Source organism: Myotis nattereri, assembly GCF_964212035.1.
Source record: "Myotis nattereri genome assembly, chromosome: 4".
NCBI classification, from domain to species: Eukaryota; Metazoa; Chordata; class Mammalia; order Chiroptera; family Vespertilionidae; genus Myotis; species Myotis nattereri.
This window is the reverse complement of record NC_138079.1, coordinates 50,560,740-50,586,951: the sequence shown is the minus strand read 5'-3', so window position 1 is coordinate 50,586,951 and position 26,212 is coordinate 50,560,740. Positions and strand designations below refer to the sequence as shown.

Genomic DNA, 26,212 nt, shown 5'->3' with positions numbered 1-26,212 from the left:
TCACTATAAAGAGCAACCTCATTAATTTATAATTAGGTGATATACAAGATTGTAGGACATATAAAAATAGGGCAAAAATAAGGTGGAGAGAAAATAACATATAAAGTACATAAAATATAAAATACAGGAAGGCAACATGAGAGTGTGGTTACTAGGCTATAGAACCATCATCTGTTCAGTGTAGGTTTCATTTGGGATCCAAAGTAAGCCTCATCAGGGCTCCAAACTGCATACAGGTTTATTCATTCATTCAGCTTTAATTTATTAATCGCCTACTTTTTGCCAGGACATGGTATTCCTGGTTACGAGGGAATAAATAAAAAATAATAATTCTCATCTCTTTCAATATGCCAAAGAGTAGATGATGTCATAGTCTACATATTTGCATTATTTAACGTGATTATATTTTCATTTTAACTTGGATATTACTTTATAAGTCTATACAAATGTAAAAAGTATAATACAACTCAGAAGTCTTTAAAGGGTGTTTATTGCCTTCAGCATTTTTAAAGGGCTAAGAAAAAAGTTAACTTTCCAGTGTCACTGAGAAGAATCTAGATATGACAGTGGTTTTTATTTCTGGAAATGAAGCAAATAAGCATACAATTTAAGTTCTAAAGACAATTCTAGGCATAAATTAAACCAGCAGTTCTCAAATATTTTTGTTTCAGGATCCCCGAACACTCACAAAAATTATTGAGAACACTAAGGATTTTTTTGCTTGTGTTGTTGAAACCTACTGATATTACCATTTTACAACTGGAAACTGGAAAAAATATTGATATATTAATCATTTTAAAACAGCAATAATAAACTCATTACATGCTTACAAATAAGCAACATATTTTATAAGAAATAAGTATACCTTCTAAAACAAAAAGTTAGTAATAAGGGAGCATTGTTTTATATTTTTACAAATCTCTTTAATGTCTACCTTAAGAGAAGACAGCTAAATTTCAGTATTCCCTTCTGCAATCAATTTGTCTTTTGCTATTTATGTTGATTTAAGTATATAAAGAATGTCTAGGTTTGTATAAAAATATAACTAAAAACGGGGGAGGATTTAATAGTCTTTTTAGATAGCTATAGGTATTCTTCCTTGATATTTTTAACCAAAATTTGACAAGTGGTAGTTTCTTAGAGTTAAGTTGCAATGTGAAATCATACTCTAATACATTAAAACCCATTGGTCTATTTTACATTTTGAATCAATCTTTTTACCCAGGCATGGTTTTGTAATAATATGCATTGATTATCTGGAAACTATTGGTTCACTGAGTTATACAGATCTGCCAAATGTTGACACATTTCATTTTACAAAATAAATAAGTCACACTTGCTAACTGCAAGGTTTTTAAGTATTGAGAAACAGGCAAGCTCACTTTGGCAGATGAAAGTGTTCCAAAATTCTAATTTTTATTTGAAAGCTTAAATTTTTATCATTGGGAACAAGTACTATCAGTAGTTTTTCTTGTAGTCACTGACTCACTTCATTTTCATGAAAATGCATTCCAGATACCCATGTCCAAATAACCGAAATCTGTCAGTCATATTTTTCAAGTAAAAGTGATGTCCCATGAAAAGCACAGCTAGTTGAACTCACAACGCACTAGCAGATACTTTTCTTCAGGGCAACTACCATGTTTGGTCAAAGCAGAAGTGCTTTATTTGTGATTCTCATTTCGTGACATGAAACACTAAAAAGACAGGGATTCCAGGGTCAGGGTGTTATCAAATTAATATTCTGTACTGCTTCATCAAAGATATTCTTATGTGAAAATCTGCACCTTTTAAACTACAGGCAAGTGGGGCAGAATAAAGCAATGACAACTTATACAGTTTAGTGCCTCTGCCTCAAGTCATACAAGGAACTACCAGACAGCATATTTGTGGCAACCACTGCTTCTGCAGTGCACTTGTCAATAAAATGAGAAAGACATCTTAGTATTTTCATAAAATTAGGCTTGACCTTTGGAGAACTCCTCAAACATATCGGAGACCCCAGGGCTACACTTTGAGAATGACTTCAGTAAGCCATAAATATGATTGATGATGATGATGATGATGACGATGATGATGATAAAACTATTTCATAGCATCCCTGTCTTCAAATCATTCTAAGATGAAAGTAAGAGTTGTATACTTCTATTCTTAATAGTTTCAGGAATGAAAATTTGTAATATTCCTGACAATCAAATTCCAATGTTCAACCTTTTAGACTCAATTAACACTTTTCCTATGTTAACAATCTAAACTTTACTCTTTCCAATATAAATACACTGTATTCTATTTCTCCCATGTGGGCTTGGGGAATAACCAATCATGTTTTCTTTTTCTTTCCAGCAATTCTACTAGCATAGTTGGGACAGCCTCCACAGGGCAGTTCACTCTTCTGCAATCAAAGGCTTGACTGGCCTCATTCAAATTCTGAGATTTCTGGGAACAGGCAAAGTTGCATACCTAGGTGGAGCTAAACCAACACCAACCCAATCTAGATATAGAACTTGTGAGACAAGCCAGAGTACTTACTGTAATGGTCCAGAAAGCCAGAGAAATACTCAAAAACTATTAGTTATTTAGGCAGGTTTTTCAAATTTATGTGGTTTGTTGGGGGTTTTTTCCAGTTTGGTTGTTTACACAGTTTAACTGAAACTAAAAGTGTTCATTATCTGAACTATGAGCCTTTTCATTTTTTGATATTAAAACACATTCATAATTTCAATAAAGACTTTTGAGTATCTACTATGTTCCACTCTAGGTGTGAGAGAGACGATCATGAACAATAAGACCTTATTACACTCAGAGCTCTCTCATCTTTGTGGTGAAAATGGATAACCAGTAAGTGAACGGACTTATAAGTAACAAAGAAAATATAAGAGTGTGATCAATGCTAGAAAAAAAAAAGTAAAAGTAGGTGAAGAAATAGAAAGTGATTAATTGAAAGAACAGAGTAAGAAAGTCTTCACTGAGGAGACATCTTTGGAGCTGAGACTTGAATGACTAAATCCTGAAGAGCTGGAATAAGAGAGATCCAGAGAGAGAAGCTAAGAAAGTCCTGGTGCCCTGAGATAGGAACTGAAACAGTCTGACTGCAACACAAGGACCAAAGGGGAGAATTACAGGAGAGGTCAGAGCCATAGACAGGTGCCAGGTCCTGAGGAACTGAGGGGAAGCTGGCTTTCCCTGGCACTACAATGGTTCTCACACTCTCATGGATGCCATCTGTCTTTTAAAAAATAGATGATGATACTGAAATATAGAAGGAAAGATGACAGGTTAGAAGTCACAAGACATCCCATTGTATCTTAAGAGAAAAAAAGGAAAGGAAAATGAATATTTATTAAGTACTAGTAACTGCGAAACTTTCAACTATGTATTGATCTTGTCTCAAATAATTCAACTTCGGTTAGTTATTTGCTTGGGTCTCTAAGCCTCAGTGGCTATAGCCCTATAAAGTGGAGGGAGTAATAATATTTGTTGCAGTTCTATTATGGATTGTCATAAAGGTGCATGAAAACCAACATGTAAAGTTCTTTGACGACTGAGTATCTATTAAAAGGTATTATCATTATAAATAAACATATTTCTTTAAGTTAGAGATTTGTATGACATTGGTCCTGCCTACTCTAGGACAGTCTCTTTCTGGTATAGAAAAATACCACTATTGGTAAATCTCATGATTATCACCATCCAAAGTGCTAAGAGGGACAATGAGATGCCCCAATTTGAGCTATAATGAAGCCTGTGACCTAGATACTTTTTTTCATGCTCTTCCAATGCATGTTTTTCTTATTAATCACTTCAATTTGCATATATACCCTTCTAAAACCACTTGCAAAGGGAAAGGCTCTCTTGTTCCTTGGCATCTTTTCACAGACATTGAGCTGTTGCAGTCACATTTGACACCTGTAAAGTAGTTTCATGAGATCTCACATTACTGAACAGGAAACCAAGATGATTACGAATCTTTGAAAACTTGGACAGGACTGATAAGGACAGTAAAACAGCCTAATTAATTAAGCTGGCCAAGATGGTTGATAAGAAAGGAGTTTATACCCAACAACTAAGAATGTTGTAACTACTGAAGTACTAGTACATTTGGCATGCAGAAAAAAAAAAACACCTCAAAATATTGTATTTAATAAAGTTTCCATTATAATTATTCATAGAAGCTTTCAATACATATTATTTCACCTACTTATGTGGCAATCAACTAGTAGCTTAAAAGTAAATTACATGTGGAGTATAATTATATATTCTGTGAAGTGCATTAAGTTTAAAGATAATGGCTAAAGTTTCATTTGCTAACTTGTTATTACTTCTAGCAGCTCATTAAGCTTCTGACTCAAACTATGAACTTATAAGAGCAAAGACCTTATAATTTACATTTGCAACCACTGGCTCTTTCATACTTTGGGGCATAGATACTCAAGCAATCTTACCGAATGAAAGAAAGCTCACTCCCAAACAAATTTACCCACAATGAATTTTTTAACTCCAAAATTCAAGCTCACTACTTACCTCTGGTATACAAGCCCCTGTGAAACCAAACAGCCCATTGGCATTGTCACTTTTTTGTATTATTAATCTTGCTGTAGTATTCTGTTCAGAAATACGAGCTCCTCCACATACAGAGACTAGTTTAAGGATGAATAACTCTTCTCCTTCCTCTTCATTGTCATCTTTTGCAGAAATAATGAAGGATTTGTTGGTTTCTCCCTGTCTGAACTCCAGATACCCAGAGACAGGGTGTAAATCACTCTTTGCTGGCATGGCATGAAGTTCATAAATTTCTTCCAGGGTCAGTTTCTGCTCATAGAACCTCACATCCTGCATCAGACCTGTAAATCTGTCATTGCCATTCATTCCTGCCCCAATTCTCAGAGTTCCAGGACCTGAAATGAGAAACGGGTTTATTAAATGCTTCAACATCCATAGTCTCCTGTCCTAAATTACAAGTGTGATTCAGAAAGTGAAGCAACTGTATTGAAAGGTTTTATAAGTAAAGCTTTTGCATAACTAGAATATAATCAAATAAAGACTTTCTGTTTTGATGAAAAAATGATTCAATAATCACTGGGATTTAAGATATTTTGTACTAGAGGATATTTTATACATGTGTATGTATGTATGTGTATATATCTGGAAAACATTTCTTCAGGAAATTTTAAAATTTCCTTGCACATCTAGGAATGAAATCATTTAACTCAGTTACAATTTTAATACTTTAGTATGACTATTTTTTTAAAATTTCAAGGCTTGATCTGTTAGAAATTCATCTTGAGTTAAATCAAATATTGAGAATTTAAGAAAATAAGTTTTTGTGGACCAAGTATAACTATCCATAAAACTAATGCAATGAATGTAGAAAAAAAACCTTTTTCTTCCCAGGAACAACTTTATATGTGAGTCTTGGGTAATAACAACATGCAGCCCTTTTCAAGAATTCACCAATTCTCATTCTTTACTTATTCCCTCTCCAAGGCTTGACAGTGATTTTGGGGAAAGTACAAGTACTATTCCTTATCAAGATCACCAATCAAGGCAATTTTACAAGTCAATGCCCAGATAGCTCTCTTAGGGTAGTTCACATGCAGCCTACACATTATTATCACAGTTGTCCCAGGCCTTCTCTAGTGGTTCTGGACCAACTATATAGTAATGAGAGTGAAATATGTAAACAGGGAAAAATATTGATGAACCTCATAAACAATACTAAACAAAAGAAGCCAGACACTCAAACGTACACTGCTCAATTCCATTTACATATATTTTAAAAAGGGAAGGCTACTCTTATGCTCTTGTAAAGAGCAATACTAGGTGGACAGGGTGGTGAGTTAGAGACTTGAAAAGAGCCAAAAGGGGCTCCTAAAATGCTGTTTCTTGATCTGGGGGCTGGTTACATGAGTTTAAAGTTTTAAAAAAATTCAACTACCTGTACACTTATTATATGTACACGTTTACATCTACACTAATAAAAGAGAAAAATGGTAATTGGCGTACGGCGATACCTTTTTCATTGGCTAATCAGGGCTATATGCAAATTAACTGCCAACTAAGACTGGCAGTTAACTGCCAACTAAGATTGGCAGTTAACTGCCAACAAGATGGTGGCTAATTTGCATATGTAGGCACAATGCAGGGAGGCGAAAGGGAAAGCAGGAAGAAGCCCCCTGCCACTGACAGTGATCGGAAACCCTGGGGCCGCCTTTGCCCTGCCCCCCAGCCATGATCGGAGAATCAGGCACCTTTGCCGCCCTGGCCAGTGATAGCAGGAAGTAGGGGTGGAGCCAGCAATGGGATCTGGGCACGGTCGAAGCTGGCAGTCCCAGGAGCTAGGGGTCCCTTGCCTGGGCCTAAAGTGAAGCCCACGATCGCGGCGCCCCCCGCTGCCACTGCAGGTACCCGCTGCCTGGGCCGGACGCCTAGGCCAGAGGCGTTAGGCCTGGGCAGGGGAGGAGCCTGCAACCGCGGGGAGCTGGGGGTCCCCTGCCCAGGCCTGACACCTCTGCCAGAGGCCTCAGGCCTGGTCAAGGGGCCGATCCGGTGATTGGTGATTGGAGGGTGATGAGGGTCAACTCCTCTGGCCGAGGCATCAGGCCTGGGTGGGGGGCGGAGCCAGGGATTGGGGGGATATGATGGTCCCCTTGCCCAGGCCTGAAGCCTGGGTCAGAGGCATCAGGCTTGGGCGGGGGGTGGAGCAAGCGATCAGAGGGAGATGGGGGTCCCCTGCCCAGGCATGATTCCTGGGCCAGAGGCCTCAGGCCTGGGCGGGGGCCAGAGCCAGTGATCGGGGGGAGATGGGGGTCCCCTTTCCAAGCCTGACACCTCTGGCGGAGGCGTCAGGCCTGGGCAAGGGGCCAATCAGGCGATCGGAGGGTGATGGGGGTCAACGCCTGAGGGCTCCCAGTATGTGAGAGGGGGCAGGCTGGGCTGAGGGACACTCCCCCCACACACACACACCCAGTGCACGAATTTCGTGCACCGGGCCCCTAGTATTTTATAATATAAAACACATAGTATATTTCATTAATAACTTTTAAAACTACAGACACCCTTTTAATTTTCTTTCCAAGTTTCAAATTTCAAAAACAATCTAAGTTCCCTGCAATAAGCTAAACAGAGGAATAGAAACACAGCTCTCACTAACACCAATTTTTCCCATTCTTATTCTACCACCATGCTATCACCAAAGGAATCAAAGTTAACACATACATGTACATATTCACGCGATCAAAAAGTGAACAATTCAATGCCACAAATACTGTAAGAATACATCTTTTTTTCCTAATAAATAAACATAACCAGATATCTAATGCAGGAGGTTCAGAAGAAAATATCCTATTACACAATAACCAAATAAAGGCTGCTCTACTTCCTTAGTAAATGAAAAACAGAATCAAATCTTAAGATGGAGGGGCTGAGGGGGAATTTGTGATTATAATGGACATAACCAATATTGTGTGTAAACATGCTAAATGTGCTTCTCAAGAAACAGCATCAGCTCCAGCTTAAAGACCATAATGATGATCTTTTCAAAGCACTCCACAGAATTCACCAATTTATTCCTTATACTATAAACCCATGAAAGTGCCAGGGTTTTTATGTAATATTTCTCTTGTGCTTTCTCTTTAACGTATCTTCACCACCTTCCACCTCCAACAATATTGAGCTAGCAGCAGTTCCCATTACAACGCCCTATTTCACATTTCCGCACCTTTGCTCTTTTCTCTACCTGAAACATTATGCCCCATCCACCATTACCACAGGAGGAATAGGTGTTCCTCCTTCGTATTTGTTTTCTTTCTTCCTACAATGTGCTGAGTAATCAGATTAAACATCTCTTTCCCAGAGCCTATTTCAGGAACCTCAAAGGCAAAGACTTTGCTTGATCCATTTCTGTAGTACCCGGCACATAATTTATTGTCTTGGTAGGCACATAGTGTTATTTAAAGAAATTAAATCAATACACAAGCAGATTTTAAAATACCTGTTAGCCTTTAAGAAATCAAATTCTTTTAAAATTCCAAATTCGGTGTCCTTGTAAAGATAACACTCACCATCAGTGATGGCTTCTCCTTTCAGACTCTTGATTCCTCTGGGCATTGCACTTCCATCAAGGTAGAATTCAATTATGCCATCATCCAGGATAATTAGAAGATGAAGCCAAATATTTTCTTCTACATATTTCAGGGCTGTTGTCTTGGCAACATAGGTAGCATTGGATCCCAAAGTTTTGTAATGAAGGGAAAGTGTCACATGGGATTCGTTGGTTTGAATTTTTACCCCATAGTAGATGCTTCCATTACCATCATCCTTTGCTATAACAAATCCATTAGTATTGGCATTGGGCATTACCCAAGCTGAGAAAGTAAAATTGGCAATTGAGTTGTTCCTGGAAGGATGGTATTTTTGATTTACAGTTCCAAATGCACCCTCTTGTCCACTGAAGTACAAAGCATCTGTCCCGCTATGGTGACGCCTCATGTGTGGCTGTAAATGCACAGTGCTGGGGAAAAGTCCAACCAGCAGAAGATCTATCATTGGAGGCAAACCAGCAGGGAACTCACTTGTCAGGATTTCCCAGCCTACACGTACATCACCAAAGACGCCCTGTTGCCTCAAAATGGTAAAGTTGGTGATATAAGACATATCGTCTTCTGAGAGAACGTCTTCTGCTACTTCTCTCTCTAAGCACTCCGGATCCAAGATAAAAACTCCAAAGGGATCATCATTGAATGGAATCATAACTGTCACCTGGAGGTTGGTTCCTGCTAGTTGACCCCCAGGACCTGGGGACCCACCTATAGTAAGAAAATTTGTAATGAATGAGAAACCAGAATTTAAAATACTGTCTAGTTGAAGGTGAAGACAATAGGTTTTTTCAGCAAATTTTGAGTTAAATAATTTACTCATTCATCAATGACCAACATGTCACCATATGGCTTTTACCACATTTTCCGGGGTGAAAGCAAAATTTCATTAAAAATCAGTGCAGCCTGAAAAAAAGAATATTAACTAGAGAAGTTTAATTCCTGTGCTTAAAACCAACAGTGATAGGAAAATTGATTGTTTAAAAAATGAGCAATCTTTAAGCTACCATGAATTCCTTCTTCCTAATTTCCATTAATTTTTTGTTGGAGACACTATATTTGGGTGGGGAAAAATTTGTTTACAAGTTTGAGAATGAATGTAAGTCTCCATCCATAAAACTTAACCAAGACCACAAAATAAACATTAAAAATAACACTTCTATCAAAAATGGTATTTTGACATATAAAGTCAGACAATCTAGATACACTTATTTCTTCATTGATGGCATTGTTTCTACAGGTCTAATTATTTAAATGTAAAATATTAAACTTTACTGGCAAAAGAAGAGAGATGGGAAAACACAGCACCTGAAATATTTACTAGCTTTAAAATATAAAACTCATTGAATTCAGGAATGTTATCTGGAAAAGCATGGAGGATGATTGGTTTGGCTCCTTCTCCATCCGTGAAGTTTACAGTCCCTGAAGTTTCATAGAACTCTTGTCCAGGCTGCAAAGCAGAATCATTCTGAAACAGCTGCCAAGCCACAGAAACATTGCCAAAGTGTCCTCGCTGCCGCACAACCCTGCATAACAAATTAAAGAGAATTCATTTTTATGGAAAATGTATAAGTAATGAAACTAACTCCAATGGAGGCTTGCTGTATTTCCTCAGAAACATACTTTTTCCATTTATCATCTTTAATATAAAGCAGCCAGGCAGTCCTAACTGAGCAACCATGAGGAATCTCATGGAAGAATGAAATAGAGCTTAATAAAGAGAACCAATCTTTTTTTTCTTTTGTCATCCTCACCTGCAGTTATTTTTCTATTAGTTTTTAGAGAGAGTGGAAGAGAGAGAGGGAAACACAGAGAGAAGTATTGATGTGAGAGAAACACATCAATTCGTTGCCTCCTGCATGAGCCCGGACCAGGGCCTGTGCCAGAGAAAAGCCTACAACTGAGGTTTGTGCCCTTGACCAGAATCGAACCCAAGACCCTTCGGTCCACAGGCCGGAGCTCTAGCCACTCAGCAAAACTGGCTAGGGCAAGAGAAGCAATCTTAAAAGTCATAGTCTTCCGAGTCCAAACTAAAAGATAAATTCTAAGCCCAAAAAACTTTCTTTGAGAACTGGCAAATGTTCTTCAAAAGTACAGGATGAGGAAGTCACATGTCATTTGAGAGCAGTTCCAGAAAACTTTGAATATTCATCTCTCAGTCTTGACAAAGGATTGAAGTTGGGGTGAGGAGCGTTGGGGAGAATAATTTCTGCTCACCAGCTAAGGTGTCATTCTCTCTTTTTTTTTTTAAACAAGTGACAACAGCATAAAAAATGTTTACAATTCATTCAGACTACCAACTTTAAAATTATTCAATTCTTAACCAGTATTTTCATTTTGAAAGATTAGTGCTTCAAAAGATTTTATTTTATTATACACAATTTTGAACTTGCCTTATCCAAATATGCTTACCAAAATGAATTAGTCTTTCCTTCTTCTACTGCTTTGTCTATGGGCTCCAAAGAAAAAATACCATTTGGGTCATCATTAGCTTCAATTATCACTGTAGCTATTCCATGTTGATATACTACTGTATCGCCTAAAATAAAAAAAGAAAAGTTAAAATAACAAAAAGTAGTTAACTTCCTGTTAAATTTGTATTTTTAACTAAGAAATATTTTATAATTAAATTCAAATATCAGCAAGAATTTCCTCATTAAAGGTCATAAAGAAATGAGAGAAAGATGCCTAAATAAGTTTAATGTGACTTGTCTTTGAGGAAATGTATAATTACAGAAGAGCTACTTTATTTTTAAAAGTACGAATACTTTCCTTCACAATAGGAAAATCACTTCAATACTTTAATTACAAATAAAAAACATAGCTTGATCTAATTTCGAACTTTTGAGATAGATGTTTTCCATTTAATAAAAAATGAAAGAATTACCACACAATATAAAAATACTCCTGTCCATATTAACTGGAATCACTGGCTTGAGCATTTCCCTGTAATTCTCTGCCTTCAGGCAGTGGAGTTTGATCTGGTCATAGAACAAAGAAATCTTTATGGTGCTGAACTTGAGTCCTGTCTATTCCATTTCTTTCCATTATTGCCAATATTTGAGGTCTCTACTCCTCACTTTCCTGAGTTACATCCTGAGTTACATAGCTCTTCCTCTTTGCTCCAGCTGTTCCCTGTGCAAGCAAAAGTCCTTCCTATCTTTACTCAACCTCTCTTCTCACTTCTCAGAACCAGCTCAAGCAACAACTCTTCCAGAAATTCTTCCTTGAATGCCCAAGTTAAGCTAAGTGCATCTCCACTGTGTTGCTACAGCACTTCATAGTTTGTCAATGTATCGTAACAACTACCGCATTTTATTAGTATACACACACACCAACACACGCACACACAATTTTACTGTAAGCTTATCAATTCCATGCTTAATCTACTCCATGCCCTAGCAAAGTAGAAACTCAGCAACTGGTACACAGACATTACTTAAGCATGTTACCTGACCTGATACAAATAAAGTTTTCAAAATTAGATGAGGACAATACCAAAAACAAAAATTACAGAAACAGAAACTATGTGTAGATTAAACCAGCACAATAAAAATAATCTATATAAAAAAACAACTGTACTAAACCTTACTTGACCATTAGACTTTGGAAGGAGAAAAAAAAACACACATAAGAAATAGACAGCAAACCATTGTTTTGAAAATGCTGAAAATATAGAGTAATAAAGTAACTTAAAATATCCTATATAATAAAAGCCTAATATGCTAAGTGTCCAGTCATCCATTCAACCAATCAAAGTGTAATATGCTAATGATATGCTAAGGCTGCTCAACCGTTCACTAGGATATGCACTGACCACTAGGGGGCAGACAGTTGACCAGTCAACCAGTTGCTATGATGTGCACTGACCACCAGGGGACAGACGCTCTGACCAATAGGTGAGCTTGCTGCTGGGGTCTGGGCGGATTGGGACTGAGCGAGATGGGCCAGACACGCCCTGGAACCCTCCCATGGTCCCTCTCTGGCTGGCCAACGTCCCACGTCCCTCCCCAGCCCTGATCATGCACTGGTGGGGTCCCTCGGCCTCGCCTCTGCCCTTTTGCAACCCAGGACCCCTCAGGAGATGTCGGAGAGCCAGTTTTGGCTTGATCCCACAGGCTAGGCCGAGGGACCCCACTGGTGCATGAATTTGTGCACTAGGCCTCTAGTTTGGCAGAACTCTGCTAGCATATGCATTTGTCATCAACATACATATCATAAGTAGTGCTAAAAACTCATTCTGTTTCTCCACAGAGAGAACTGAAAATATTTAACAAGGGCTCTAGGAATGGCCAAGTCCTTTGACCAAGTAATTCAATCTCAGGGCATCTACTGTGAATGGTAACTATCAGGCATAAACTCCCACTGCCAGCACTAGGTCACATTAGAGATTCTGCCCCTCCAGCTCACATCATTGATCCCCTCAGATGCTCAATGTTTTGACATTACAGGAGGAGAGAAAACAAGAAAGAGAACTAAGAAATATAAAAAGCACAAATTTGTATAATCCAAGTCTTCAAAGCTAGAGCCATTCGATTCTCGGATGTGATCATTTCTGGAAAAATACTGAAGACAAATGCAGTGGCAGTATACATGCCATACCTCCATACCTCAGGCCAGTGGCCCAATCACACCTTGTGCATGTTCATTCATTCACTCGCTCTCAAAAATAAAAACACATTTTCTCAGTGATACATCTTACAGAATAAACTTACTCTATTAAAACAGTCATTTCTTCATCAACTTTCTATACCTCACAACAAACTTTTTTTTTCACTTTCAGTTCTCCAAAATAATTTTATCTGGAGCTATTTCTTTCATTTAAATTTTAGGATAGTGATTGGATTCACCAAAATGTTTCCGGTTTACATAAAATCTGATTATGTTTGCAACTGTGAAATACCTTTTGTGGCCATTATTCTATGAAGTCAAATTTTTTTCTCACTAGAGGATAGCTTCTACTTATTACTTTGTCTTTTCTTAGTTGGGTCATGTGAAAAATGAGAAAGAGAGGAAGGGAAATACGATGAAAGACACAAATGGAGAAGGGAGACAAAAAGACAGGGAGAATGCTAGAGAAACACAGCACCTACAAAAAATTAAGTGATCTCTTTCTCTTCCTCTTTCCCTCTGAATGTTTCAGTCCAAAAGCATAATGTTTCGGTCCAAAAGCGCTGGGGTGGGGGTAGGACACCAGTGATCAGCCCTAGGTGTTAGAACTTATGCAGCATGAGGAGAGCATTTCCATGATAGAAAAGCTTGCTATCGGACGGTGTGGTCTGGGAAGTAGGAGGGCATCCACATTGGGCAGGGGGTTGGCCTAGAGCAGGAAGCCGGAACCCTAGTAAGGTAAGAAAGGCAACCTCATTGTGGAAAGCGGGGCGAAGAAACAGTTGGAAAGTGGTCACATACAGGGAGAATTGATCAAATTAGTAAATAGATTAAAGATAATGGGAGCAGGCTTTCTCACTATAAGAAAAGGGAGGGACAGATATGGAAAGGGAGAAAACTGGAATGAACCCTGTGATATTAGATAGAAAGGGAGATACTGGTGTAAACTAATGGTTTTCACTATACATAGCTGGACATAGAACTAGAGATGGGAAAGTTGTATGTATACGTGGAAACATGCATACATACATATATTCTCTGCACACTAAGAGAACTAAAAGGAGCATGACCACAATAACAATAAGCACTCCTAGTGCCAGATCCTGGTTTCTAAATAACATTCTTCACTAAAAGGAACCAGGGCTTCCTGGAGAAATGGTTGATTCAGGTTTGTGACAGGAAAAGTACAAGATGAGTTTGGAACCTCTTGCTGGGCTAGAAAGTAAGAAAATGTTCAAATAATAACAGGGACATATCAAAAAGACAAAGAAGTCATCTTAAACAAGACTCCAATGGCCAAATCTAGGACAATTTAACTGCCCAAACAAATAATGATGCAAAACAAAACCCAATGTATTAAATAGAAATCATGAGTCCATACTGATAAATCTATCAGTAAGATAATTGAAAGTCTGATGAGTAACAAGAGACTTGCATATTTTAAAGTATTCCTCATAAAATTTACTAACTACAAAGAGGAAAAAGTAGAGTGGACAAGGCAGGCAGTCACCGTCTAAATTGTGGTCCAAGTGCACATCACATAAAGGGACAAAACAAAACCATGTGCCAACCGCAGGGACATGATACGCGCTCAGAATCACCTTCCACAAAATTCCTGCCAAGGATGCAAAACCTGAATCTAGTAATGATGAAACATTAAACAAGCCCCAAAATGAGGAACCATCTACAAAATAACTAGTCTTATAATCTTCCATATCCTAAAGATCATGAAAGTCAAGGAAAGACTGAGGAACTGCTCCAAACTGAAGAGGTTAAAGAGACATACAATGAAAAGCAATACATGATTCAGGAAATGATCATTTTGCTAGAAAGAAGAAAAATGGCACAACTGGAGAAATTCGAATGGGGCCTGAGGCAATGATTCTATTAATATTAAGTTCCTGGGTTTAATGGTTATGTAGGAGAATGTCCTTATTTGTAGGAAAACACCAATGTTTTCATGGGTGATGAAATATCATGTCTTCAACTTACTCTCAAAAGGCTCAGGAAAAAAGAGCTCTTTGTAGTCCTAAAAGAATAAAATAAATATTAAAAAAGAGATGGCCCCTCCAATTTACTAAAGTTGAGGCCAAAACCTTCTAAGAGATGAAATATTGGGGTCAAAATATCCTACTTCATTTACAGTAGAAAGAAGAATGAAGAGCCTACCTTTTCGCCCTTGCAAATTGCCATTCATTGTGGCTAATAGCTTCAGAGAATTGTCAAATAGCCAGTTGGGCTCAGCCACCTACAGAATACATCTTCCCAACCAGCACCCTGCTAGGAGAGCAAGTGGTTACAGGAACTCTTGATGTCCTATGCCCTTGGGTGTCTAGACGAGGCTTAGCATAGCTTTAGCTAGATTTTTATTCCTTACATAATACCATAATTTTCTATGTGTGCTGTATTGTGAAAAAAGGTTACAAATAATGCCACGGAGAATTCCAGGCACATGAAGGTTCAATACATATTCTTCACCCCACCCCCACAAGAAAGTAATGAAGCAATTTTGCTCTTGAACAGTCACAGATGCTATTTAAGTACTACTTGGCACCACTACTAGACAGAAGCCCTGAAACACCAGATCTGTCATAAAAGTACAAGTTATTTACCTGTTGAGTTAAAGAGGATTATATAAAAGTGCTCATCTGTTTCTGGGATATCATCTTCGTTAACGAATACAGATATTCTCTGCTCCCTCCTTCCAACCTCAAAAACAAGCGTTTCTCCTTTTTCAACAGGAACAAAGTCTCCCTCTCCTGCGGTGGCCTTCCCGTCCATGGTAGCATACTGGACGGTGCAGACAACATCAACAGATCCATTTCTGAGAACTGTAAAGTCAGCAGTCTCACCTTCCTGAACCCTCACTATGCGAGGTTCTGAAATATTCACAAAGAAAAGAAGAAACATATGAGCTTTTAGTATTCCATCCACGTTTTCAGGTCATTTATGTTTCTTCGCATCCCCACAAGAAAGTCCCTCCAATGTATCTTTGCTTAAAGACTCACCTCTAGTCCCAAATCCTACATGAGACCTCCTTTGCTTACATCTAGCCAATGGTCTTTCTCTTAACCTAATTCCTACAGAATCCATTGTCTTCAAAACCCAATTTTGGTGAATTAAATACGATCTGAAATCCCCTGCCTACTATTTCATATACCTCATTTCCAAATGTAAACTGTAAGTTCCTTGAGAAAAGGCCCAGATATCTTATATTTTATGTTTGTCACAGGAGTTAGCAGAAGGTTGAACAAAAGACTAATATATAAAATACATATTAACCAAAGGTTAAGAATATGCATCAATAAAATTGAAGAAGTTTAAAAGATTCCTGCCATTGTAAACTGGGTATCTTGCAAGATGGGCTTAAGAAAGAATTAGACACCATTTAATTCTCACAAATAAAACTAAAAGATGTATCATGTGGCAAAAGACAATTCTACAGAAACTATTAAAGTGGCAAAAATGAAGAAACCTTGATTTATATGGCCATTCAATATTAGTTGCTATAGTAAGTTACCATTATGTACAGTACCCAGGCCCTGAACTAGATACACTGTAGAAGAAGTTACATGAAAGAATATTCATTTTTGCACAAAGGAAAGAAAATAACTTGGAGTTTGAAGGTGGGGTGAACAAAGCTAACAAAACAGTACTTACTATTTTTTTCCTTCAGAAGATGCTTAAAAATATTTGTTAAAACTGCAAGAAGATCAAATAATGATCATACAAACAAATAATAAAATTATATTTAAAGAAGTATTAATTGTGCTTTATTAAAAATGTTCAGTTAAAAATATATGAAAATGAACAAATATACTGTTTAAGAAAGACATACACTCACTCAAAAAAATAGCAATACCACCTGCAAAATAAATGGGGTCATCATTTCTTCTGATCCTCAGAATTGCAGTAGTCTTATTTCCTATTTTAGCTCCTCCAGTGGCATTAAGTAGGGTAATGGTGAATTCCTCCATTTCCTCTGGAATCTTTTGGAAAATGTCATACATATTTTAAGTCAGGTGATTTGTACAAATAATTCCACTGTATATTCCTAAATTATTTTTATCTTTTTAAAAAATATAGCTGTAATAATGATAGTGCTAATGTTCATTTTCATTTCTGAGGCAGAACCACCCTAAATTATTCAAGTAGGACTCAGACCCCCAGAATTTTCATGTGCATTCATCCGAACAGCCACTTTATGTTGACTCTCCATAAAATGTACTGTAAATAGATATCTTGCTTTAAGTTAAAAATAAAAATACTACAGTCATACAATTTCTTTAAGAAAGTGGTATGTATGTTGCTTATAAGAAAAAATAGAACAGAAAAATAACTCTTTGACACATTTAGAACTGAGTTCATAACAGTAATAGAAGTTCAGCTAACTCTCAAAGGCCACTTACAAATGTTACTGACGTTTCACCCCAGTATGTCATAAAGACCTCATTCCCATGTCCCAACAAGATGAGGTTGCCCACAGCTCTGAGCCTCTATGAATCCCCAGGTGGACACTGTTTCTCTTTCACTTCCTCCATATGACCTGGTCTTCTTCACATGGCAAGAGTCTTAGCTTTTGTCTCTAATGGGACAAGTCTGAACTAAAGGAGGTAGGCTTCCACAGCTGCTCAAAGCATAGTTCCCTCTGAAAGGTCCACTCCCACCGTTACTGAGTTCTTTCTCTGCATTATCAATAAGATGAACATCTGGATGGATCCATGATCCTTGTGGGCCTCGATCCTGACTCTGAGAGTGCACCAGGGGATATGTGGTAGGAGGCACACTTGTTTTCAAAGGGTCTAAGAACAACGCTAGCACTTCACCCCTCCCCCATCCGTGACTCCCTGATATTTGACCCCTACACAGTGTCACTGCCCACTATCAGTTCTAAGAGTTAAAAATGCCTTCAGGAAACCAAAATTAGTATTTCTCATTTGGGTTATAGTCAGACATTATCGTACCTGAGTTCTTTATCAATATATTCACAACAAAATATATTACCAATGTTCAATTATGTAATAAAACATAATTATTAAGCAATGACAAGTAAAGAGAATTATATACGCAATACTTACCTCATCTGGAAGGGAGTAAATGGTGATATTTTTTAAAAATTCCTGATCTCCAAAGAAAACAGTCCCTTGGACAGGAAATACATCTTGTGTAAAGTCTGGACTAACCACCCATGATATACTAACGTCATCAAAGTTGCCTCGATTTCTTATTATACCATAAACAGCTGTAAAATACAAATGTGTATATGTGAGCATATATTAAACAGTTCTAAAATGATGAGTAAAGAAATTGCTCAAATAAGCAAACATAAAAATGAGATGACTTTAAAAAAAAAAAAAAGCCAATTATCTGCTTAGCATAGCTGCAACGTACCTATAAAAATGCCTTTGCCTAGTCGTCCTTCTGTAAGCATCTGATAAAATAAATGGTTGATCTTTTCTATCACAGCTTGGATTTTAAAAGTCATTCAGCATCGGAACGGAATAGTGATTAATTGGATACACCTATCGAAAGTCCTATAAGGATATTTGCTAATATATGCAGCTAAAGGAAGCTGCACACTCAAAAGTGATTTCTTTACCCAGAAAGATATTGTTCTAAAAAATAAACTACTTCTCATTTCAGACCATTGCAATAGTCCCCTAGCACAGTGGTCGGCAAACCGCGGCTCGCGAGCCACATGCGGCTCTTTGGCCCCGTGGCATGGGCCACGAAGTTTCAATCGCACTGTACATGCACGCCCGCACGTGGTATTTTGTGGAAGAGCCACACTGAAGGGGCCAGTTTGCCGACCTCTGCCCTAGCAGTTACTCTTAGTTTTAAAGTTTTTCCTATATGACTCGACTCATTCTTGAGTGTCTGAATCCTACCACATATCATTAACTGAAATCAAAATATAACTGAAGACAACAGTATCATCGCAATACTATGTATGAAATACAAAAAGTAACCCTAAATATCATTTTTAAAATACCAACTTTTGCTCTCCATGTAATTTCTAAGATAGACAACTGAAAGTAAGTATATACTAAGAAAATGAATTTCAATTATTAATTTCCTCTTCAATAAACAGTAATCCTATATAATAAAAGCCTAATATGCTACGTGTGCAGTTGTCCGGTTGGCCGTTCAACCAATCAAAGCGTAATATGCTAATGATATGCTAAGGCCGCCCAACCACTCACTATGACATGCACTGACTGCCCCTGTTGACCGGTTGACCAGTCACTATAACGTGCACTGACCACCAGGGGACAGACGCTCTGACCAGTAGGTTAGCTTGCTGCTGGGGTCCAGCTGATCGCGACTAAACAAGATTGGCCAGACAGGCCCTGAAGCCCTCCCACAATCCCTCCCTGGCTGGCCAACCTCCCGCATCGCACCAGGCCTCTAGTAGAAGAGAAGAAGCAAAATAAATTACCACTGTAGATATCGTCTCCTTTACTTTCATTTATCGTAACAATTAGATCATCAGAAACAAATTCTATAATCCCATGAGGATCATCATTTTTTAGAATCGTTATATTGACCACAGTAGCACTTCCCAACTTGCTTTCCCGTTCACCATGGCTGCTGAGGACCACCCAATAGTGTTCATCCAACTAAAATGAACATGTCAAATTAGGAAAAATACAAATTTGAAGTTTTCAGAGCAAGTAAATATATACATACATATTCAAGAATATTAATATAGTCAATTTTTCAGCAACATATAACTCACTCAATGGTGACAAAAGAGCTGATATAATTCCTTTAAAAAAGTTTACCAGAGTATTACGTATGTCCCCTCTTTCCCTCCATTGACCCCTTGTAGCTTGCCCCCACCCCCAACCTAGGCCTTCACCATCCTATTGTTTGTGTCCATGGGTTATGCATATATGCATACAAGTTCTTTGGTTGATCCCTCCACAACCACCCACCTCTCCCGCCTTCCCTCTGAGATTCGACAGTCTGTTGTTCCATGCTTCTATGATTCTGGATCTATTTTGTTCATCAGTTTATTTTGTTCATTAGATTCCATACATGCGTGAAATCATGTGATACTTATCTTTCTCTGACTGGCTTATTTCACTTAGCATAATACTCTCCAGGTCTTTATGTAGGACAAACTTACATCATTGAAATTTGAATGCCTTACTTTGTTTTTTAAGCTTGTTCCCGCCCCCCCTTTTCAACCACAAGCATTTCTTAACCCATCCTTGCCCCCTTTCTTTCCTATAGCCTCCTGGTCATTGTTAAAAATATTTCTATTTAATAATATATGTACTAGATACTATCAACTTCCCACAAAAGCACAAGGACAAAATAAAATCCCATACCTCTGGTATTCCATCCAATCTGCTTAGCAAGGTGATTACGATCTCTCTTTCCCCAGGTTTAAATTCCAGTACCCCTGTGTTTCCATAGAATTCATTGCTATCTCTTGGCTCTACCCTGTAGTGAAGAAACTGCTTAACGAGAGCTCCCCTGGATCGAATGATGCGGAGCTCTACAGATTCTCCTTCCTTAAAAAAACAAAACAATACAAAAATTCAAGTCTGTTGACGATTCTTCTGAAAATGTGAGTAGAGAACAGATTGAAGTTTCTTTCAACTTACTTTTATAATATAGGGTCCTCTGGAATCAGGAGAAAATTCAAAAATTCCCCCAGGATCATCATTTTCCAAAATAATCAGATCACGGCTAGTATATCCAGACTTCAGCACTTGATTTTCCACATTGACCCTGCAGAAGTCAGAGGGGAAAAAGGCACTCACGACCTATAATCTTACTTCTGAATTCTGCAGGCTTCTAAGGCTATATTTACAACACTTTCAGATAATTAATATGGAAGTTATTAGGAGGTTAAACCTTAAATTGATATGAGTGTATTAAAAATTGCTTAACAGCAAAACAGCTTTACTCATAGCATTTATGAAAGAACTTCTGTTTCTGAATTTCTTTACATTAAAACCAAACACTGTATATGTACACCAAGAATATAACAACCAAAGGTTTTAAATATGCTGTAATTTTATAAAGTACCAAATTTATAGATTTGTTTCAGTTTTAGAAAAACTAATTTGTAACATGTACTTAGAAATATATTTAACTAAAATTGTTTTAATTCTAAATATACTTGAATTTATTTTAAAAATTCATTACATATGATTATATTAAGTGAATAAAAGTTGAATAAGTGGCCGAAACCGGTTTGGCTCAGTGGATAGAGCGTCGGCCTGCGGACTGAAAGGTCCCAGGTTCGATTCCGGTCAAGGGCATGTACCTGGGTTGCGGGCATATCCCCAGTGGGAGATGTGCAGGAGGCAGCTGATCGATGTTTCTCTCTCATCGATGTTTCTGACTCTCTATCTCTCTCCCTTCCTCTCTGTAAAGAATCAATAAAATATAAAAAAAAAAAAAAAAAGTTGAATAAGTGGAAGAAAGCCACATGAATCAAAAATAAACAAAATTGTGACTGGATTTTAGAAATATTTTGTGATCTTTCATATGTTTCTATTCACCTTGATTTTAACCTCATGCATTTTTCTTTTAGTATAAAAAAAAAAACATAGTACATATAAAAAATGGAATTGAATGGATCTCATATGCATGACATATTATAACAATTCCTATACATATCTCAAAAGGGTAGATTAAAACAAGATGTTTTTTTCTTATTTCTGGTTTTCATGTCCAGTGTATAATTAAAATGATCAAAGGAACTGGGACAAAAAGGCTCTGAGGGTTTGAAAGCCTGCATGCTCTTTGAGAATTCTCAATCTTGAAAGCTGCTCTAAACCTTTCCAAATGTCACTTTCTATTGAACCAAAACGTAGTCTTGAACAGACCTCAAAATCACAATGAAGCCACAATTAATATGTAGAAAGGATAGCTCACTTCCTATGCAACAGAGAATCTGAATTAGCATCCTTCCCTAGCTTTTGGAAACCTGACAACCAATAACTAGCAAACTACAGTGGCTACAGAAGGGATTAGTCCAAATAATAGGAAAGTTATTTGTTAATTGTTATTGGAGTCATGTAATTTTCATACTAAATTTACCCATATTTCATTCACATCAATATTTTTATTAATTAAAAATTCTTCTGTCCACATAAGCTAGGAGACAGTATAACTGAATCAGAATATAATAATCAGATTACAGCTAGTATATCCAGTCTAAATATCCATTTGAAGCATTAAACAAATAATTTGTTTTAACTTTCTTAAAATATGCTTACCCTTACATAAAAAGGCAAAATTTTTTTAAACTGAGAAAATGTAGACAGAAATTGTTTGGATACAAATCAATGGAAGAAATGAGAAGTTTTTATTACAAATTCTCTGTTAAACTATAAGATTTACAACAATGTTAGGTAAGAATTTCACAAAGCACAATAATTTTTCCCTCTACTATGTGTAAACTATAAGGAAAGTTAAAGTTTTAAATTCTTCCTAATACGTAAATACACTAATTCTCAAACTTTTTATCAGACACCTTAAATGCAATTCATAATTTAAAACTCAAGGGGACAAATGACTTCACATAAGCTCCCCTTTTCATTAAAAAATAAAAGTACACACAACGCATGCACAGGCAGGTGGACAAGCAGCATTTCTCAAGACCTGCGCTCATGCAGAACAGCAGCTGTATCCAAAACAATGGCTTGCAAAACAAAATGTTGAATCACCAAAAACCAGGCGTTATGTTGCACACTTACCCAAAATATACGACAAACCTTTCAGTTTCTACTCTGTCAACACAAAAAGAAGCGTGGGAAGGGGAAATAAGAAACAGACACCATTTGCCAAAGTCTCACTGATACAGAAGCTTAGAGTGGCAAGGTAAGAATAAATTGCCCCCTGTGAGCTAGTAATGTCCACTTTATGGGGACTCTGCACACTGGGTTCTTTGCTCTTGACAAATGCTAGCAAGGGGTTCGGCAGTTCCCACTTAGGGAACATGACCCCATGGCCAGCCAGCATGGAAGACATTCCTTTCCAGGCCTGCTCCCAGGCGCTGGGGCCTGCCAAGCACTGTGCATGCTTACAAACCGCAGCAGCTGAGCAACTTTCATTCAGCCTGGCCTATCATTACTTAGTAGCTTTAATTAGTTTTTTGGGGGGAAAAACCCTCCTTCCTCAGATCTAAAGCCAGTTTAGCTTTGAAAAAATAAAAACTCTATAAGCAGAGAAAAATATACCTCTTATTTGCACAGGAATATACTCAAGGCGCCATATCATTATATCATTTCATTATGACATCTATTTACTCAAATATAACTTTATATCAAGAAAGCTAAGCACTTTTTCAAATCCTCAATAAAGTGCATTTTCAAAACAGCACTGGAAAACACATGTCAAAATATACAGACCTCTGGCTTCACTTTTAAAGTCAAATGACACTATAAATAAAAGGTTATATAGCACATATACCAAAATTCTAAAAAATAAATTGGCATAATAAAATTGTTAATTTGGGGAAAACTAAACAATAAAATATTTCAACTGGTATGGTATTAAAAGCATTATAATTTGTTTAATACCAGGGCAACTTTTACCTAAATTTGACATTAAAAGAAAACTATAAACTGTAAACACAATAGAGTGTTATTTTTCGTTGCAATATTATATTGTAACTTCTTTTAATCACATATACTAGGATTCATTCATTCTTTCACTTTAGTTTTATTAAAAATTTGCAAGCCTCAAATGAAAGATTTGATAAAATTATTTCAGGTAGCAGATTTTATTCTCACATTTATTTAACTAAATATAAATATGTCTTTGAACACTCAAATGTAATTAGCTCATTCATGTTCATGCACAGAGATAATACAAGTATGCATTAGTTACTAATTGAATTAAAACATTTTAGTATAATTTTGAACTAGTATCATCTATTTCAAAAGAAACCAATTATTTCTGAAATTCTCTACATCACTATTTGTATTTCATTGTGAACTGTTTTTTACCAATAGGAAAGAAAGAGGAAAACCAACTTAAAATTATATTTTATTAATTTCAATGGTTTACATGATAAGGTTAAAAATTACTATTCTGAAAGAATATGAAGAACAGTTACAAAGAACTTGCAGGGGTAAAATTTAAATTATTCTTCAAACATTTAGTTCAGAGCAGAAACTCTCAGCTACATGTTTGGTTTATAATTACTGTTCATTTTGCTTTAGTTTTTTTAAGATTTTCCACTGATTTCGTAAGTACTTGAAACTAGCTTAAAGAAAAAATATATATAAGTGAAAAAAAATGATAATTTTCAGTTTACATTTTACTACATTTAACTGATTTTTTATCATATGAAATTTTTTAAGGTTTAATGTAAAATACATATTGTAACCATTAAGTCACTTGGACAGTGTGAATGTGTTGTTTTTATTTTTTTGCTTTTTTTTGTCGGCTTGTTTCGTTGTTGTGGTTTTGTTTTACTTTTAATGTGAAAAAGAAAGTAAGCATAATGTGGTTCTGAAAGCAAACCAACTGAACAGTGGAGATTCAATAAAGTTCACTACATTCTGTATTCTCTTTCTCATAAAAACACAATGACTCATCAGGTTTATGAAATGTGTTTATCAAAACACCTTCAAAGGAAAACCTACAAGAGTTTCATAGTAAAATATAGAAAGCAAGAGGGGTCACATAAAAGAATTCCTACTCTAGTCCTGACTAATATAGTACAAAATAATGCCTATTAAATTTATCTATAAATTTTACTGTTTTAAAATATGAATGTATCAAAGCCCTCAAGTAACATTAACTTTAATATGTTAAGATCTTTAACATAAAGAGAACTATAGTAATAAGTTTCATTTTGATATTTTTTTTAAATAACATCAATTAAATAGTGTTTTTTTTTTCATTTTTGGAAAGGTTTTCTGAATTACTGAAAAAAAAGACTGATGATTGTGATGTTTTCTTAATATAAATGACCCACTGAAAAATGTTAATTAAATCCTTATTGTTACTGAAAATAACTCTTAAATTTGTATTATTTTGATTCTCTGGAATATAAGCATTACTTAATGTTTAAATTCCATAAAAAAAAAGAGAATTTTATTATATGAAGATTAACAGTTTCTTTGAAGTCACTCGAAGGAGCTCTAATCCTCTCCCGTGTTGAAAATGAAGCTAGCAGAACAGTTTGCTTAATCTAATATTTTAGGTTTGCTGCTGCCTATATTTTTTAGTATAGCAACATATTAGCTATGCTTAAGATTTATTTGAAACCAGCTCTAAGTTCTCTATCAAATCTTTCCTCACAATGAATAGCAGGGTAAAAGTTCATGATGTCAAAATATTTACAGTCTAACCAGAAGCATCAATAACCAAGGGAATAGTTAGGGGCCCAGCATATTAGCTCTTAGTTTTGCCTTTTTACTTTATAAGGAGAGAAGAATTGAAGCAAAAAACAAAATTATTTCTGAAAATTCGAATATATAAATGTTACTGAGCGTTACCTAAATGGTTATTACCTGTCTAGAGAAAGTGTTACTGTCTCATTCATTTCCGGTATGTCATCAGCTTTGACAGTAATGTTGATTGTTGTGTCACTTTGGCCAGATAAAAATACAACAGAGCCATTAAAGGGACCTATATCGTCCAGGGTCACTGCTTTTGAATTAGAGCCAGAGGGCTTCAAACTCCAGTAGACAGTAGCCTGGCCATCAGTTCCATCCCGATGTAAGGGAATGTATACCTTATAAAGAAAAAACAAAAAAGAACAATTTCTTATATACTCACATAATATCTATGCTTTTCAGTGATTGTGTTCACATGTTATTACATGAATATATGTACTCTTTATAGAAAAGTAAACTGTTAAAGGGCATTAAAAACATTTGCACAAGCCTTTTCCTTAAGCTTGGAAATAATTTTAGATAGAACTATATTTATTAGCTTTTGTTAATCAAATTACTAACAAAATTGCCCCCACCAAAAAAGATGCCTAACCAGGGATGTCTTAACAAAAAGACTTAAATATTTTAAAAGACAGGATGATGAAAAAACATAGAACAATTCTGCTAAAAAGTAAATTTCAATCTGAGGTTCTCTAAAAAATGAAATTAATCTAATGTCACAATATAAACAAAAATAAACCTTTGTGAGATTACAATGAGAAAATTATGTTTCATAAAATACATCCTAAAATGATAGGTGGCAACATAAGAAAATAATGTAAGTAACAATAAGAAATGTTTCTAACCAATATAATAAATGCAGTTCAAACAAAATCAGATATTCAAATCATGGCTCTGGGTTACCTTGGGCAGGTTACTTAACCTCTCTGATCTCAATTTCCACATGTGAAATGAAGTTAGTGATTCCCTGTTTTGCAAGTTTGTGGTGAAGATTACAGTACATCTCCACAGTATGAACGAAATAAATAAAAGCTATTATAATAGTTCTGAAACAAATTGGTAATTTTACTTAAGTGTAGTACACATTAAATATATAATAAAAGGACACCATAGATCATGATGTTTTTCAAA

At 36.3% G+C, this 26,212-nt stretch overlaps 1 protein-coding gene across 1 annotated transcript in view; it reads right to left on the bottom strand.

Annotated features, from left to right (window-relative positions):
- The window catches only part of ADGRV1 (adhesion G protein-coupled receptor V1), a 459,909-nt gene that overhangs the window by 389,069 nt on the left and 44,628 nt on the right, over positions 1-26,212 (bottom strand). Inside the window, exons 11-21 of the mRNA XM_081090113.1 lie at positions 25,196-25,419; positions 20,321-20,447; positions 20,042-20,227; positions 19,144-19,324; positions 17,783-17,946; positions 16,570-16,693; positions 15,317-15,583; positions 10,506-10,632; positions 9,402-9,619; positions 8,061-8,804; positions 4,522-4,895 (exon numbers count right to left, since the gene is read on the bottom strand). Coding sequence (XP_080946239.1) covers positions 4,522-4,895; positions 8,061-8,804; positions 9,402-9,619; positions 10,506-10,632; positions 15,317-15,583; positions 16,570-16,693; positions 17,783-17,946; positions 19,144-19,324; positions 20,042-20,227; positions 20,321-20,447; positions 25,196-25,419 — 2,736 coding nt within the window. The remainder of the gene's footprint in view (positions 1-4,521; positions 4,896-8,060; positions 8,805-9,401; positions 9,620-10,505; positions 10,633-15,316; positions 15,584-16,569; positions 16,694-17,782; positions 17,947-19,143; positions 19,325-20,041; positions 20,228-20,320; positions 20,448-25,195; positions 25,420-26,212) is intronic.